General features: G+C 45.4%; 1 protein-coding gene across 5 annotated transcripts; it reads left to right on the top strand.

Moving 5' to 3' along the window:
• Positions 1–2,080: 2,080 nt before the first annotated feature.
• LOC126990260 (general transcription factor 3C polypeptide 3-like) lies at positions 2,081–17,783 on the top strand. Of its 5 annotated transcripts, none has more exons than XM_050848824.1 (15): positions 2,081–2,239; positions 2,498–2,680; positions 3,296–3,409; positions 4,175–4,294; positions 4,923–5,030; positions 6,569–6,742; positions 7,801–8,012; positions 8,749–8,926; positions 10,383–10,508; positions 11,612–11,782; positions 12,508–12,726; positions 13,809–13,981; positions 14,568–15,002; positions 15,437–15,631; positions 16,996–17,783. In XM_050848824.1, the coding sequence occupies exons 3-15, from the start codon at positions 3,296–3,298 to the stop codon at positions 17,729–17,731; spliced, it is 2,961 nt and encodes a 986-aa protein (XP_050704781.1). In that variant the 5' UTR covers positions 2,081–2,239; positions 2,498–2,680; the 3' UTR covers positions 17,732–17,783. The 5 variants fall into 5 exon arrangements, with proteins under 5 accessions (XP_050704781.1, XP_050704776.1, XP_050704767.1 ...); XM_050848819.1 differs by having other exon boundaries at positions 2,498–2,685; XM_050848810.1 differs by having other exon boundaries at positions 2,498–2,775.
• The last annotated feature ends 417 nt before the right edge of the window (positions 17,784–18,200 follow it).

Raw genomic sequence — 18,200 nt, 5'->3', positions numbered from 1 at the left:
ATGGACGATCCGTACACGTATATGAGGCCTCAAACAAAAAAATTGTAAAAAATAGACAATTAAATAAATTTGTAACTTGCCACCAGATTCCGTTAAAATAGACCCCAATGTTGATTTTAAATGATTTGCAACATAAAAAGATAAATATGTTGAAATAAAGAATGCGATTTAATTTTAATCTTCCTTTATTACACAAAAAGTTGAGAAAAAATATGGTTACATTATCTTCTTTGCCTTAAAAAGCTTACAAGGCTTAAAACAAACAAAAATGCCTACTTGATATTATATGAAAGAAGAGAGTAGGGAAACCTGATGAAACGCTGGAGCCAATTTTCGTTTGCCAGTTGTGTGGCATGCCAGTTTGCAAGCACACAGTCGGCGAAATTCCTTGCGAGTCATCCCATAGAACAGTCTTGCCACATGTATGGCATATTTGCACAGCATTTCCTCCTGATTCTTGTTGAAAATCTTGTTAAAATTTTCTTGGGGAATTACAAAGGTGTGCCCATCAGATTTGACTTTGCTCCTTGTGAAGGCATCCTGCAGAGTCATAACCTTGACACCAAACTCCCGAGCTGCCCTCCGTATGCTGGTGTTGTGCTCAATCCTGTAGTTGAATGCCAGTTCGAGGTTGGTCCGGTCTGTCTCCCGGAGGTTCTTGGGAATGAACTTGCGTGGCATCCTGGCTCAATCTGAAATAAATAACATAAATAAAGGTCACAAGGCATATATCTATACTATACATTATTATATTCAAGTGTGTCCTTCACCATTCTTGAACTGGACACAACAACAAAACAATTACAATGAAAACAATATTTAGATAAGCAACAGAATCTTTAAATTTCATATGAGATACCTTATGCTATCCTAGACTATATTGCTGTAGCCTATCTGTCAATTTTCAAATAAAGTTCAACACACAAACAGCATAAATATCTTTGTTTACATGTGGAGACTCCGTACACTTAAAAGCCAAGCTGTACGAAACATCCACAGGCAGCCATTAAAATGAAAACAAACTTTACCGACACACGTGGTGTACTACATCACTAAAACCTCGTCATATCATCACATATAGTCATATTTAGGTGTACAATACCTAACCTTCACACTCCTAGCATATTCATAAGCACCACAAACCATAATTTAGAGGCAAAATATTACATCAGGAATGCGAAAAACCGAAAAACTCACCTCATTCATGCGCTGTTGGTTGCCGCGCTCAAATGGAGGGACGGAGCCAAAGAGTCTCCTTGGACGGAGCTGTGTGACTCCGTTTTCTCTTTCACTCTTTAGACGTTAACTAGCTTAAAATAATATATGTGGTCTTGAGAGCTTTTGTACGGTACATCCATATGTACGGTTCGTCCAGAACCTACTACAGTGATGGCATGCTCCAGCCAGGCCGCCTTGGGTCCGTTGGGTCTGAATAATGAAAGGGGAGTGAAAAGAAAAAAAAGTGTAATTGTGGATGCTAGAAAAGGACAGAAAAGGGAAATCCAGAAGAAAAATCGAGTTAGTTGAAGTGAAGAAAACAGGAAAGCAAGTCAGTGGGAGCAATTATAAAGATTGATTGATAGTTTATTGTACAGGTAAACAACAATTAACCCGGTAGCAGCGACGGGCCAAATTTGTGGCCTTATCGTGTACCAGCGATGGCCCAAATTTCTGACATGATATAAACCTCCCAAGATAGATGATGCATAAACTTATCACATATGCGTTGATATATATTATGAAATGGTTTGCGTGTGTGATGATTCTTTCTCACTATTTTGCTTGGAGGGGCCTTTAACCTAATCTAAACTAACCTAACCTAACTTAACCTGACCTAACCTAAGAAACATGACCCCCGCAGCTATATACCGGGTTAAGGGAGAAGGGAGGAATTAACATGCCATCCCAACCCCCAGGCAGGACAGTTGTGTGTAGTAAAGTATTTAATTAAGAGGAAAGAAGTACCAGGGAGGACTTAATAAGAAGCGATACAAAGCGGAACAGCTCATGAATAAGTGCACAGAAAAACAATTAAAACAAGCGATTTCAGCAACAAAACAGAAAATAATGCGATAGAATATTACAGCGAGGAAAGTTACGTACTATTAAAAAGGAAAGTGTGTGAATAAGATTAAGAAAAGAGCACCGATCGAAAGGAGGAACAGGACACAAGAAGAGGAAGAAGAATGGCCGCGACTGTAAACAAAACAAGGCGTGGGACGAAGGAGTTTTGGGAGACGTGAGTAGACTAATGTATATGTTAGGATCTATACAGCACAGGTGAGGAACAGCCTTCATTGAAAACTGGAAACAACAGGCTACGTTTTCGTGAATATCCAAAAAAATAAAGGGGTCAGTTTAAGGTTTCACCCAACCAACGATTTTCTTAAGTGGTTCATGATTTTTCTGGTGACAAATGTAGTGAATTGCACGATTTTGTACCTCATTTCCGTTTTCCGTCGCAATAAAGCTTGTGTTTGTTTTATTTTCCCTACAGAAGCAGCTGATGCCAAGACCTCTGCCCTTAACTTCAAGATCAGAGAGGTGCCACTTCTGAGTTACTGCCCTGATACAACACACCAGACAACAGTGCACAGCTATGGCAGAGGCAGCACCATAGAGTCTTGCTAGCCATTGTGCTCAGACTCCAACGACAATAACGAGAAGAAATCAGCATCCAGTAAGGTGTCTTGGGTCGTCTTATTGTGTGTCGTCTCGTCCCTTAACAAGCTTAGCAACAGAAGGAATCACAAGGCTTTCCTCTTTACTGCAGCGGTAATGTCATCAAGTGGAATTAACCTTCAGTCTATTCATCTTGGTGTTTCTAAGTTCTTTTCCTGTTCACGCTTTTCTTGAAAAAATGTGTTCATGGGTGAGCCTGTTTCCTTCTGCAAACTCAGCAAGTTGATCTCCTCTTCTGTTTCTTGTACCTTTTCCAAAATGGGCAGTTGCTGTTTCACCAACATGCATGTTTTTTGTTGTTGTTTTCTGGAATGTGTTGTCGAGCAAATGTAACTGTTGTGTTAGGGCCGCTGCCGAGGGTTGAGTGTGGCTGCCTTGGCAAGTCAGCCACACTATAGTTCAATGAGGAACCCAACAAGCAGCTGCACCACCTCCTCAAGGATTCTGCAGCCTTTTCAGTTTATCTCAAGCCCTGAACTGACGTTTTGAGTTTACAGTATCTGAAATTAATATTTAAAGTAAGCACTGACCTCTGTGCCTGGTGAAAGTAATGTTTGAGTGAAGGTCTGAAGGGGTCTGCTGTGTGTAGATATTTATATATTGTTATTTTCAGATGAACTCCAGTGTGAAGATCTCTGAGGTTGGCAAGATGGACCACTTGGAGGTGGAGATGATTGGCGAGGGGCAGGCCGAGGGGGACGGCAGCCAGTACAGGAACATTTTATCGGTGAGCTGAAACACCTTGCATGGCTGGCTGGTTTTTTCCTTTCTTTTTTTATTGTAAAAAGACCAAAGACTAATGGAGTTTATAAGGGGAAGGAATTCAATCCTAGCGATGTTAGTAAAGTTGTGGTAGTAAAAATGCCAAGTATGGCTCATAACTGTTGTAGCTTTACAAAATTCACATTCAATAAAAATTGTCAAGAATTGGTTTACAAGCAGAGTGGTGGATGAGTGGAATAGCCGCAGCAGTCAGTGTAAATACTACAATGGACACTTTAAACTGAAAGTAAAATAAAGTAATAGGGAGGATAGATGGTATAAAGTCATCTGGAGCTCCTTGTGTAGACTGACAGGCCTAGTGCAGATTCTTAGGTTTTAATGTCCATAAGATCAGAAGTAAATACACCTGTCCCCTGTTATTTGCAGGGGCTAGGGGACACGGACCCCAGAGAAAAACAAATTTCCATGAGTGTTTGGGGTTCCCCTTAAAAAGCTAGACCCACAAAAAACATAGAGAGCAATTTTACACAAACTACGTTATACCTAATAGAGCATTTCCACTACCGGAAAGCAGTGTAAAATATCACAAGTAGCGTCACTCATCAGCTATACATACCATGAACTGTTAAACCATAAACTCCTTACAAATACTTAGTCATTCAAATCTCACTTTACTGTTGGGTCCTTCAGGAAGTCTCTGCCATTTCTTATTTAATTTCATATGCTTATGGATTTTATACCATGTTAATTATTTACTCATCACCACCAGGCACTACCACAGGGTGAGATCGACCACGTGGAGGTTGAGATGATTGAGGCCAAGCCAGCCGAGGATGACGACAATGAGGAGGAGGACGGACAGCTGCATGAGTACACGGACCTGCTGGCGGTGAGTGTCAATGTTTGCTGCCCAACGCATGGAATTGGAACCTTTATCATGGGATTGGAACCTAACTCATGGGAACTTAGCCTAAACCAATAGGAATCCACCCTGTCCATGCAAGTGTGTTTCTTCAGGGTCCTTCCTTTCTGACTGGGAGTAGAGTATGGGAGGCAGTGGTCCATAACTCTTGGGGAGCAAAACGACACAACGGGGTAGGCTTCACACACTTACACCATCTCCCTTACATCCTTGTGTGTGAGGGACAATTACCTTAAGTTGTTACTGCCACCAGCAAAATAAACGTAATCATGTCCTGGTTTACTATGAACAAATATTTACTCTGTTGCTAAATCTTGCTGGCTGAGTTTCTTCTGGTAGTCCTCGGCTTTGTCTCTCCTCTTTGTCCACTGTGAAAAAATCTGGCACAAGGAGATCTGAAGCTAAGACCTTTAATTTGTGAACTGAATGTGTTGCCTCATTCCACCAGGGTGTGTTTGTGTGTGTATCGGTGGGTGGGTGGGTGTAGGTGTGGGTGGGAGTAGGTTTGGGTGGCTGGGTGAGTGTTTGTGTGTGTATATTTGTGTGGGTGTCCGTTGGTGTGCATATAAGTGCCTCATATCCTTCACTGTTCTAGATGGACCCGCTCAGTGGCACCGTGTCAGACCTCATGGAGCAAGGCGATCTCTCAGAGGAGGAGGCGTCGGCTGCCTCGGAGGTGGATGAGGTGCTGGGCCTACCTCACGTGAGTACCGCAGCTGTTCATTGTGAGGTTTGCTTGTCGAGACTGGGCACAGATATAACTGGTCCTTAAATAGCAGGAGCCACAATAACCATCACTGTACGATCAGTTGCTTCTTGATCTTGAACTGTCCCTTCCAAATATGTATGTAATATCTATATATATTTCCCAATCATCAGTTAAATAATACATCTCTTATTGGCAGTGCTATTGTATGATCATTAAGCTGCTCACAACAATTCATCAAAATACAGAACCCATATGTCTGATATTCTGCATTGCTTACTCATCATCAAACACTTTAGCATGTATTGTAAGACTCTTTCCCCTCTTACATCAGCTATTTCTAATGGTCGAGGAGGGGATCAGTTGGGTTCTAATGAGTGTTTTCTTAGGTTCACGGTATAGAGGAAGGGTCAAACTACCACCAGGGTCATACAACTACTCCTGGAAATACACAAAACTCCCATGAAAGCCTTGTCAAATATGTGTTCTTGGGCGGCAAAATGTCTTAATATAACCCTTTATGTCCAACTTTTGAGGAGTGTAATTCAATAGTACAGTGAAGGAATGCCTGTATTGCTGCCCTCCACTATGTTATTGCCTTTCTCCAGCCCTGCCTCTCTGCCCTTCCTCTCTCGGGCCATACTTGCTTACTCATTTTCAAGACCTTATGAGCAATTTTTGAGGCACACAACCCAATGGTATAGTGAGGGACATCTGTACTGGTCCCTTCCACTATGTTATTGTCTCACCTCATATCTGCATCTTGGCCCTTCCTCTCTCAGGCCATACTTGCTGACTCATTTCCAAGACCTTATGAGCAATTTTTGAGGCACACAACCCAATGGTATAGTGAGGGACACCTGTACTGTTTCCCTTCCACTATGTTATTGTCTCACTTCATGCCTGCCTCTCTGCCCTTCCTCTCTCGGGCCATACTTGCTTACTCATTTCCAAGACTGCATTAGCATCTTTTGAGGCACACAACCCAGTGGTATAGTGGGGGACATCTGTACTGTTCCCTTCCACTATGTTATTGCCTCACTCCATACCTGGCTCTCTGCCCTTCCTCCCTTGGGCCATACTTGAACTCTCATTTTCAAGTACTTTATAATCAACTTTTGAGGCAGATTCCTTTTTCATTCCGTCTCCTATCCATTTCTTCCTCATTCCCTTTTTTTATCCTCTCCTCCCTCCTCTCCTTTTCTGTCCATTCCTTCATCCTTCCCTTTTTTTTTTCGGGTGGAGTGGAAAAATTTAGGCGGCTTTTCCGATACCCTTCGCCCCTGTCCACCCAGCAGTGAATGGGTACCAGGTATTAATCGGGGGTTGTGTCCCGTCTCCTGAGGTCTCTTCCCTTCTCCTATAATTCCTTCCCCTCCTGTCTCTCTCCGGCATATGACCACAGATGTTGTGCCGACTAAACAAAACTTTCCAAACTTTTCCCTTTCTTTTGCCTATACCTATTTTTGTATACTATCTCTCTTCCCATCCCATCTTATTGCTGCACTCCATCCCTGCCTCTCTGCCTCCCCCAGTCCATCCCAAACATTGAAGCGGAGGTTGGGGACGGCTTCCTCGCCCTCAACACAACGGAGGCAACCGGAGACGAGACAGAGGAGGAGGAGGAGTCACTCGCCGAACCGGTTGACCAGAAGAGCCAGGACGAGCTCATCAACCGCCTCATGACGGATGGAATGTCCTTCTCGGAGGTGGGCGTGCAGGGGGGGGGGGGGCCGTGTTCCGCTGGGCCTGTTTGCTGTGCCCCTTAATTTTTTTTCTTCGATGTTTAGGTGTGTTGAGGGGGGATGTGTTGCAGTATGCGTTGTGTTAAGGGAAGGGCTGTAGTGTGTGTTGCAGTAAAGTGTTGAGGAAAGTGTTCAAGTGTGTGTTGTTTCCAGGGAGCATTGCATTGTTTTTTTTGTTGTTTTGTTCTTTTTACAACAAAGGAGACAGCTCAAGGGCACAAAAAAAGGAAACAATAATAAAAAAAAGCCCGCTACTCGCTGCTCCTAAAAAAAAAAAAGAATCAAAAGAGGTGGCCGAAAGAGAGGTCAATTTCGGGAGTGTTGCAGTGTCGAGTTGTGAAGGAGGTGTTGGCGTAAGCTCAGTGTTGAAGGGAAAGTGTTGAAGTATTATTGTGTTGAGGGAATTGCAATACAGTGTTGTAGAGGACAAGTTAGTGTTACCTTAAGCTCAGTCAGTGTTGCAGTATGTGTTATGCCAAGGGATGTATTCTAATGTGTGTTGCAGGGGGAAGTGTTAGTATAAGTTCAGTGTTGAAGGGGAAGTGTTGCAGTTAGTATTGTGTCAAGGGAAAATGTGTTAGTATGTGTTGCAGTATAGTGTTGCAAGGTTAGTGTTAGTAATAAGCTTAGTGTTGTAGTATGTATTGTGTTGAGGAAAATGTTTGGGTATGTGTTACAATAGAGTGTTGTATGGGAAATGCTTTAGTATGTGTTGTATTGAGGGCAATATTGTATGTGTTGCAGTAGTGTTGCAAGGGAGTTAGTATTAGTATAAGCTCAAGGTTGCAGTATGAGTTGTGTTGAGATAAGTATTGTAGGTGTGTTGTAAAGGAAAGGTTAGTGTTAGTATCCGCCCAGTGTTGCAGCGAGCGTTGTGTTGCAGTAGTGTTGCAAGGGAGGTAGTATTAGTATAAGCTCAAGGCTGCAGTATGAGTTGTATTGAGATAAGTATTGTAAGTGTGTTGTAAGGGAAAGGTTAGTGTTAGTATCCGCCCAGTGTTGCAGCGAGCATTGTGTTGCAGGTTGCGGCACTTTGGGGCGAGGACGCAGATGCCGACAGTGACGAGGATGCACCAGCGGCCATCGGGGAGGTGGCGGCTACAGGAGCGGCGGCTGCTGGTGGTGGTGAAGGCAGCGGTGATGGTGGTGGTGACGGTGGTGGTGGTGGTGGTGCAGGGCCGGAGGTGGAGGACCATGCGGCGGAGTTTGAGAAGGAGCTGAATGAACAACAGAGGTGTGTGTGTGTGTGTGTGTGTGTGTTTAACTTTGTCTGTCTCTCCCTCTGTTAATAGACAAAAGGAGGGAAGGAAGGAAGGTGCGTGAAAAATAATATAACCCTGGAAATTACACTTGGGTACAGTTGGTGGCAAGAAGATATGGCTTGAAGGAGCTGAGTACAGTGTTGAGAGTAAGGAGACTGAGGTGGTTTGGGCATGTGAGGAGGAGGAGGGCTGGTGAGGCACTGGGGAGGGCTGTGAAGAGGAGGGAAGGGAGGGTAGGGCATTGGGGAGGGCTGTGACAAGGAGGGAAGGGAGGGTAGGGCATTGGGGAGGGGTGTGACAAGGAGGGAAGGGAGGGTAGGGCATTGGGGAGGGGTGTGACAAGGAGGGAAGGGAGGGTAGGGCATTGGGGAGGGCTGTGACAAGGGGAGAAGGGAGGGTAGGGCATTGGGGAGGGCTGTGACAAGGAGGGAAGGGAGGGTAGGGCATTGGGGAGGGCTGTGACAAGGAGGGGGAGGAAGGCGGGGAACTGGGGAGGGGTGTGAAAAACATTGGTAAGGCTGAGGAAAGGGACAGAAATAGTTTGAAGTCTAAATAATGTCCTAAATAATGGAAATATCTGATGTTAAATAAGAGGAGGAGGAGGGGATTAGCTGAGGCAGGCTTTGTACAGGTTCCAATGCAAGTGAGGGGAAGAGATCTGATATTAAATAGATGATGATGATGATGGTGATGATGGGATTCGTACAGATTCCAGTTGAAGCGCAAAGGAGGGAAGGAGAAGCGTCGGCGGCGGAGGCTCCCGGCGGCACTGCAGGGCCTGATGGGGGAGGCCAACCTGCGCTACGCCCGGGGACAGTTTGACGAGGCTATCAAGATGTGCATGGAGGTGATACGACAGTTCTCACACTCCCCAGAGCCTTACCAGGTAACTCATTGTGTCTCTTGTTCTCATTTTTTTGTAACTCAAGCTGATGTTTCTGTCTCCACCATACTCTGCCTTCTCCTCACTCAGCTTCCTTTAACCCATCCGCTGCGATTGGCATGGATTTCGCCTTCACTGGTAGGCTGGTAACATATAGTCCCAGGTCTTTCTCTGGCTCTGTGGTGGATAGTGGAGTGTTTCCCATGTGGTATTGGTGTGCTGGATATCCCTTCACTGGTAGCCTGGTAACATACACTCTCAGGTCTTTTTCTGGCTCTGTGGTGGATAGTGGAGTGTTTCCCATGTGGTATTGGTGTGCTGGATATCCCTTCACTGGTAGCCTGGTAACATACACTCCCAGGTCTTTCTCTGGCTCTGTGGTGGATAGTGGAGTGTTTCCCATGTGGTATTGGTGTGCTGGATATCCCTTCACTGGTAGCCTGGCAACATACACACCCAGGTCTTTCTCTGGCTCTGTGGTGGATAGTGGAGTGTTTCCCATGTGGTATTGGTGTGCTGGATATCCCTTCACTGGTAGCCTGGTAACATACACTCCCAGGTCTTTCTCTGCCTCTGTGGTGGATAGTGGAGTGTTTCCCATGTGGTATTGGTGTGCTGGGTATCCCTTCACTGGTAGCCTGGTAACATATAGTCCCAGGTCTTTCTCTGCCTCTGTGGTGGATAGTAGAGTGTCTCCCATGTGGTATTGGTAAGCTAGATTTCCCCTCCCAAGGTGCAGGACTTTACATTTTTCTTCATTGAATTGTAGCAGCCACTTATAGCTCCACTTCTATAGCTTGGTGAGGTCTTCTTGTAGGAAACCCACATCCAAGGGTTTAAAAGGCTCCTCATCTTCTCTCCTTACACAAAGATGCACAGAAACATGAGACTACAAAGTGCCAAATGGCCCACACAAGGCAGCTGCTGAAGATGGGTGACTCACCTAATCCCTTCCCATTCATAAATGCATCTAATATCTGTTTAAAGCTTTCACTTGTTTTGCCTCAGCTACACACCTACTCAGTTTGTACCACTCTTCCACTGCTCTATATCAGTTACAAATAAGAATGATTTACTGTTTGAAGTCTACAATTGTCTGTTTTTCCTCCTGCCTATGGCTTTAACTTTCAAGAGGGGAGTATCTCCATCTGAAATTGACACTCCCTTTAGGCCTCTCTGTTCTGTTTTCTATTGCAGGAGCAGAGGATAGCAGACTTGTTTTTTGTCTTTTTTTCCCTTGAGCTTCTGCTACTGTAAAAAAAATATAGCAAAGGTGTTTCCAGAATGTGACAGATACAGGATGAGTGTTTCCAGGATAGGACAGATATGGGATGAGTGTTTCCAGGATAGGACAGATATGGGATGAGTGTTTCCAGGATAGGACAGATATGGGGTGAGTGTTTCCAGGATAGGACAGATATGGGATGATGTAACCTTGTGTTGTGTGTGTGTTTTTCAGACGCTGGGGATGATTTACGAGGAGAAGGACATGGTGAACAAGTCCCTCCAGTTCCTGCTGATCGCTGCGTTCCTCAGCCCCAACGCAGAGGAGTGGGAGAAGCTGGCCGACCTCTCTCTGCACCAGGTAGGGGGTGGTATAATGATCATAATCACTACTTCTTGCTTTCTACTTCAGCTCCCAGAGTAGGTTTTATACACCTGTTAATGGTACCAGCTTGTTCCTTCATCTGTCTCTATCTACGACTTGGAACGCTTTCAAGAGGAGGGTATCTGGACACCTCTCCTGCTGAAATTGACCTCTCTTTCGGCCACCTCTTTGGATTCTTTTTAGGAGCAGCGAGTAGCGGGCTTTTTTTTATTATTGTTTCCTTTTTTTGTGCCCTTGAGCTGACTCCTTTGTTGTAGAAAAAAAAAATATTGTAAGGTCTCCTCCTCTCTCTGACTTCTAATGTACAGCAAGTCATGTCTGCTGAGGACTTCTTCAAATGTTTCTTTCCATTTCTTTCTCAATTTTCCTTTTAGTCTTCTTCTACCTGACATCCTCTTGCAACTTATACCTCTTCCATTCTTTCCAAATGCTCCAACTGTTTTAACCTGGTAGCAGCGATGGGCGAAATTTGTGGCTTTACCATGTAGTAGCGACGGGCCAAATTTGTGGCTTTACCGTGTGGCAGAGATGGGCCAAATTTGTGGCTTTACCGTGTGGCAGAGATGGGCCAAATTTGTGGCTTTACCGTGTGGCAGAGATGGGCCAAATTTGTGGCTTTACCGTGTAGCAGCGACGGGCCAAATTTGTGGCTTTACCATGTAGCAGAGATGGGCCAAATTTGTGGCTTTACCATGTAGCAGCGACGGGCCAAATTTGTGGCTTTACCTTGTAGCAGCGACGGGCCAAATTTGTGCCATGATTTAAACCCCCCAAAATAGATGATGCATAATCTGATCACAAATGCTTTGATATATATTATGAAATGGTTTGCGTGAGGGGTGATTTTTTCTCATTTTTCTCGCTTAGAGGGACCATTAAGAAACATGATCCCTGCTTCTACCGCGTTAATAATAAAAATACTTACGCTGTGACAACATGCCTTAGGTAGAAGAGGTAGATGGTTGTATAATGAAAATCAGGTGTAATGTTAATAATAGAGATACTTGGGGTGTGATTTTGAACAGGTAGAAAATCATAGATGTTCCGAAGTGCCCCTCATCCCTCCCTTCCTCCGACAGCAAAACATCCAGCAGGCGGTGTTCTGCCTCGGCCGCGCCATCAAGGCCAACCCACAGAACTTGGACTACCACTGGGCACGCTGCGACCTCCTGGAGCAGCTGGGCGAGAAGCTGAAGGCACTCAAGGGATACTCACACATGCTCAAGTTCCTCAGGAGCGACCAGGGAAAGGTGGGAAGAGGGGTGAATGAACTGATATATATATAGCTTTTATTTATTTATTTGATTTTTTTTGTGGTGTTGTTTTGTATAGTTTCTGTGTGTGTGTGTGTGTGTGTGTGTGTGTGAGAGATGGGCTCCATTAATTGATTTATATATATCTTTTATTTATTCATTTTCTTATTTATTTTTCGTGTGTGTGTGTGTGTGCGTGTGTGTTGTCTGTCAGGTCTGTTTACCAATCCTTGCCCACCCTTCCAGGCAATACTCATAGGAAAGAACTTACTCTGGAAATAGACATTCATCCTATTGACAACATTGCTTCCACTGCCTCAGCATACCCAAACACAACCCAATCCCCTGCAGCATTGAAGCGTGTGTTGCATTATGGGCATTATGGAGTTGTAAGGAAAGTGTTAGTGTGAGCTCAGTGTTGAAGGGGAAGTGTTGCAGCAGTATTGTGTTGAGGGCATTGCAGTATAGTGTTGTAGAGGACAAGGTAGTGTTAGTATAAGCTCAGTATGTGTTACGTCAAGGGATGTATCACAGTGTTTGTTGTAGGGGAAGTGTTGATATATAAGTTCAGTGTTGCAGGAAGTATGAGGGGGTAGTGTTGTAGGGGAAGTATTAGTACAAGCTCAATGTTGCAGCAAGTGTGAAGGGGGTTGTGTTGCAGTATAGCACTAGTATAAGCTCAAGGTTGCAGTATGAGTTGCAATGAGAGAGTTGTTTTGTAGGACGGTCTGAAGCTGGCCAAGGAGATTGCCAAGATCCACTACGAGAACAAGGACGTGCACCTCGCCCGCGACGCCATGGAGACCGCCTTCCGTAAGCACCCGAGCTGCGTCACGGCCGAGGACGTCAACCTGATGCTGGAGGTTCTGATGCACCAGCAGGAACACCACCGCTGCCTCGAGGTGTTGGTGCAGCACTCAGGAGTCCGCTTCTCACACCCGGTGAGGCTCGGCGCAAGGAAGAGAGGCTGAGCGATGTTTTCTTTTTGTTGTTGTTGTTTTTCCTCTATATGCCTATCTGTTTATCTGTATCTCTTATCTATAGTTGTCTGTCTCTCTGTTTATCTATCTGTTTTTGCGTGTCAATCTATCTATGTATCCTGATGTGTCCTTCAAAATGACTGATGTTTTCTTTGTTGTTGTTGTTGTTTTCCTTCTATATGCCTATCTGTTTATCTGTATCTTTTATCTATAGTTATCTGTCTGTCTGTCTATTTATCTATTTGTGTATGTGTCTCTTCTTACCCACCCTGATGTGTCCTTCAAAATAATGCCAAACACTCTATTTATCTGTTTTTTTATCTATGTATCCACCTGTGTCCACCTCTATGTATCCTTCATAATAATATCTCACTCTGTTTACTTATCTCTGTCTGTTTGTCTATCTGTCTATGTGTCTTCTCCTGCCTGTCTATCTACCTATCTATTTATTTTTCTATGTGTCCTCTGCCTGTCTATCTACCAATCTATTTATCTGTCTATGTGTCCTCTTCTGCCTGTCTATCTGTCTATGTGTCTTCTTATGCCTGTCTATCTGTCTATGTGTCTTCTTCTGCCTGTCTATGTGTCTTCTGCCTGTCTATCTGTCTATGTGTCTTCCTCTGCCTGTCTATCTGTCTATGTGTCTTCTTCTGCCTGTCTATCTGTCTATGTGTCTTCTTCTGCCTGTCTATCTGTCTATGTGTCTTCCTCTGCCTGTCTATCTGTCTATGTGTCTTCTTCTGCCTGTCTATCTGTCTATGTGTCTTCTTCTGCCTGTCTATCTGTCTATGTGTCTTCCTCTGCCTGTCTATCTGTCTTCTTCTGCCTGTCTATCTGTATGTGTCTTCTTCTGCCTGTCTATCTGTCTATGTGTCTTCTTCTGCCTGTCTATCTGTATGTGTCTTCTTCTGCCTGTCTATCTGTCTGTGTCTTCTTGTGCCTGTCTATCTGTCTATGTGTCTTCTTCTGCCTGTCTATCTGTCTATGTGTCTTCTTCTGCCTGTCTCTACCTATCTATTTATCTGTCCATGTGTCTCCCGCAGGCCCTGGATGAGGAGGAGCTCAGCCAGAGGGACATCAAGGAGCAGCTGTCCCTGTCCTCTGAGTGCCACGTGCCACCCGGCCTGCTCATCGACCTGCGCACCAAGCTCACCGTGGCACTCATACACCTGCGCTGCTTTGACCTGGCGGCGCCGCTGGTCGAGCTCCTCATGAGGTGAGTCGCACTTGACGTTTTATTTATTTTGTTTTGTTTATTTACTTATTTTTATTTTTATTATTTTTTACAGACAAGGAGGTAGTTCAAGGGTGCAAAAAATGGAGTAAACAACAACAACAAAGAAAATTGACTGGTCCTGTAAATTTTGAAGTAGTTTCTTTTGTTAATTTTACTCATCTATTTTGTCATGGTTAAGAAGACACTGAACAGATGCAAAACTCAGCTGAGGGAACAGAACGAAACTCCCTCTAAGAGAATGCTTGACAATTTGCGCTTCCTCAAGCTGTGTGAAATTCAAACTGATGTTGATACGGTATGTGTTTTTTTTTTTTTTTTTTTTGTGTGTGTGTGTGTGTGTGTGTGTGTGTGTGTGTGTGCTGTTGGTATTGTCAGGATCTTGATGAAGTACCCAGAGCACAACACACACTAATATATCAGCATCAAGTAGAATTTTTCATTGCTCTTTTGGTAACAACGTGACATCTGTGATCAAGTGTTCCAGACTCTTCTCACCTATGGCTGTGATGCAGACTAACTCCCCAGTGAAAGCATTACCCGTGTCCTCACTTCCCCATCACCACAGGGAGTCTGAGGAGGAGTTTGGGGACCTGTACCTGGACACTGCCGAGGCCTACATGAGCGCTGAGTACCATGAGGCTGCGCTGCCCCTGCTGCGGCCGCTGATCGGCTCCACGCAGTACAACGTGGCGGCAGTGTGGCTGCAGTACGGGGAGTGCCTAGCGGCCATGGACCAGATGGACGAGGCGGCCGAGGCGTACCGGCGGGTGGTGGCACTGGCTCCGCAGCACGCTGAGGCCCGGCTGACCCTCTCCTCCATCCTGCAGTCACTGGGCCACTTGGACGAGGCACTCTTCGTCCTCAGTCAGGAGAGCGACTCTGAGCCGCTGGACTCAGTGCTGCTGTACCAGCGCTGCAAGATCCTGCTGGACCAGGGCCATGTGGACGACTTCATCAACGTGGCCAAGCTGCTCTTCAGGCGGCACTTCATCCACATCAGGTCAGTAGTAACCAAAGGCTTGTGGGCAGCTCTTGTTTGCTCAGTCTTTCATTATATTGCAGTTCCCTCAAGCTTGCTATCATTTGTAGCTGCTTCTCTTTTCACTTTTCAACTTGTGTAAGTGTTTTCCTGTATGCAAGGTGACCACATCACTGCCATGAGCACCTGATGTAACCTCCAGGTGTCTTATTAGTAAACTTCTCTGGGGAAAGTTTTTTTTGTACTATGACTCCCAGGTCTTTCTCACACTTGCTTCTCTAAGAACCTTCCTCTTAACATCCACACCTGTGTTTCTCTGGGGCTGGGGAAAGGTCTTTTTGTGCTAGCCCTCCCAGGTCTTTCTCATAGTTGCGTTACCAAGAACCTTTCTCCTATAGTGTACCTGACTCCCTGTACACATCTTCCTCCCCTTAACACCCACGTCTGTGCTGCAGGAACCGTGACGAGGCCGAGGCCATGATAGGCAACAAGAAGCTGGCCAACAAGTACGACACAATCCGGGACCTTCGACGCTCCAAGAACGAGAGTGTTGAGGACAGTGGCCCGGCCTACACCGGTCCAGATGTCCCAATCGAGGACCAGTGGGAGCTGTTCACCACCATGTGCCACAACCTGCACCAGAGGGGGAGGTATGTTGATAATGACAATTGAGATAACTGTGTGAGTGGGAGAGGTGAGCCAGTCTACTATATCTTCTCCTCTCCTCGTAATGTTAATCAGTCTCCTGTCTCTCATTATCCCCACTCTCTTTTCCTCTCTTCTAGTGAATTCTGGAACTGTGTTATTTTGCCTCTTCCTTCGTATCACTTATTCACATTCACATTCACAAGGGGAACATCAAGGCACCTCTGGAATTTGTTTTTGGCATTTCTTTTTGTCAACACATGTTTTCTTATTGAGAGCTGCATGTTCCAGACTTTTTAGAGGTCTCTTGCATCCCTTGGTCTGCTTCTGTGTGACATGGAATGATGTTTTGGGAGCATCACCCACTTGCATATTAATTCTACTCATTTTTTTATTTCTACCTTTGCTTCTATGGTGCCTTGGTATTGCTATGTGTAGGCTGGGCTATTCTAGTCTCCCCATATCCTTCTGTTGTACTATTGGTAGGTTGGATTGTACAGTAAATGCTTGATGCAGCACATTCTAATACTTTGCACTCCTGATTTTAATACATAGAAGGTGTGACTTACAACATCATGGCTATCTAACACGGAGCAAAACTGCATCAGATATCAATAACTTTTAGGATGTAAATGAGCTTGATTTTATCAGTACCATAGTTTTTTGCTATTAAATTGGTTCTTGAAACTGCATGACACGTTCCATCAGTTAACCCGTCCGCTGTGATTGGCACGGATTTGGCCTTCACTGGTAGCCTGGTAACATACACTCCCAGGTCTTTCTCTGCCTCTGTGGTGGATAGTGGAGTGTTTCCCATGTGGTATTGGTATGCTGGATATCCCTTCACTGGTAGCCTGGTAACATACACTCCCAGGTATTTCTCTGTCTCTGTGGTGGATAGTGGGGTGTTTCTCATGTGGTATTGGTGTGCTGGATATCCCCCCCAAGGTGCAGGACTTTACATTTTTCTTCATTGAATTATAGCAGCTACTTTTTGATCCACTCCTGTAGCTTGGTAATGTCTTCTTGTAGGAAATCTGCAGTCAAGGGGTTAAGAAATACCTCTGTGGTTCAGTGGTTTGCATGCCCAGCTGCTAAAATCTGCATGCCTTGGTTTGAATCCCAGCTTAGGCAATCAGCTCCCAACCCACGCAGCTGTTTATCCTCCTTTTTGGGCATGTTGATAAATGCATACCTGGGGAAACCTGGTGAAGGTAAACTGTGGTAACCCAGATGTTGCACTTGCCCAGAGTAATGGATTCTCACCCACCACAGGCTCAAGGGCTAATGGGATAGAGATGAGCACTGAGGCCATGCACAGCTATAGCGTATGCCTCCAACTTTACCTAAGGCTGACACTCACTTCCAGGTTTGAGGAGCTGGAGCGCATGACGTTTTGTGCCCTGGGCTCCAAGGAGTTCATGAGGGACAGCAAGCGCGCGCGAGAGGTGGAGTTCATGTGCCTGATGGCGTGCATCTACAACGACAGCTCCTTCTTCGCCTACAACATCATGCGGGAGCTGGTCATGAAGAACCCGGAGAGCACGCGCTGCTGGAACCTCCTCAACCTCATCATCTCCAAGGCAGACGACTTCCGGCACAACCGCTTCCTGCTGCGACTGGCCCCCAAGCACCCCGACCTGGTGGCCCCCGGCATCCTGAACGGCCACAACTGTCTGGTGGCCGGCACCTACAAGTACTCCCTGGCTGAGTACACGCAGGCCTTCAAGCAGGACCCCAGCAACCCCCTGATCCCCCTCATGCTGGGGCTCACCTTCACCCACATGGCCTGCCAGAAGTTCAGCGGCAAGAAGCACTCGCTGGTGGTGCAGGCGTGTGCCTTCCTCAACACCTACGTGGAGATGCGCGGGGAGTGCCAGGAGTCCATGTACAACCTTGGCCGGGCCTTCCACCAGCTCAACCTGCTGCCCCAGGCCATCCACTACTACAAGCAGGCCCTGGAGTGCCCTGTGTTGGGGAAGCCGCCGGGTGGCCCCTGCCTTGACCTCACCAGGGAGATTGCCTTCAACCTGTCCCTCATCTACAAGAACAGTGGTGCTGTTGACCTGGCCAGAATGTATCTCTTTAAGTACATCAGAGTGTGAGTGTTGTTATTACTGTGATATGATGTACAAATATATGTTGTTACTCAAATAAGCTGCCTTCAGTCTGTCCCTCAGCCATAAGAACAGTGGCTCCCTTGACCTCTAGAGTATATCAGGGTGTTTTTTTTGTATTGAAGTAAACAGCTCAAGGGAAAAACAGAAACAAAACAAAAAGTCAGAGAACAGGAGGAACCCCGTAAAATAATCAGATTAGGTCGGAGATGTGTCTTGTTATTCTGCTCTTGTTCAAGTTGTACTATGAAGGGAATACAGGTAGAGGAAGGCTCTTGATACTCTATTGTTTACTAGTGAAAGGTATGAAAACAGGAAAATTTTGTGTAACTCTTGCATTGGGGATTTGGACACCATAGGGATGGGCTAGAATTGATATTGCAAGAGATGAAATATAAAGTTTCCAGTTGAGATTCAAGTTAGGAACAGATCAACAGTATTTAATGTAGAAGAATGT

The sequence above is a fragment of the Eriocheir sinensis genome, chromosome 6 (assembly GCF_024679095.1).
Source record: "Eriocheir sinensis breed Jianghai 21 chromosome 6, ASM2467909v1, whole genome shotgun sequence".
NCBI classification, from domain to species: domain Eukaryota; kingdom Metazoa; phylum Arthropoda; class Malacostraca; order Decapoda; family Varunidae; genus Eriocheir; species Eriocheir sinensis.
This window is presented reverse-complemented; position numbering and strand designations above follow the sequence as displayed.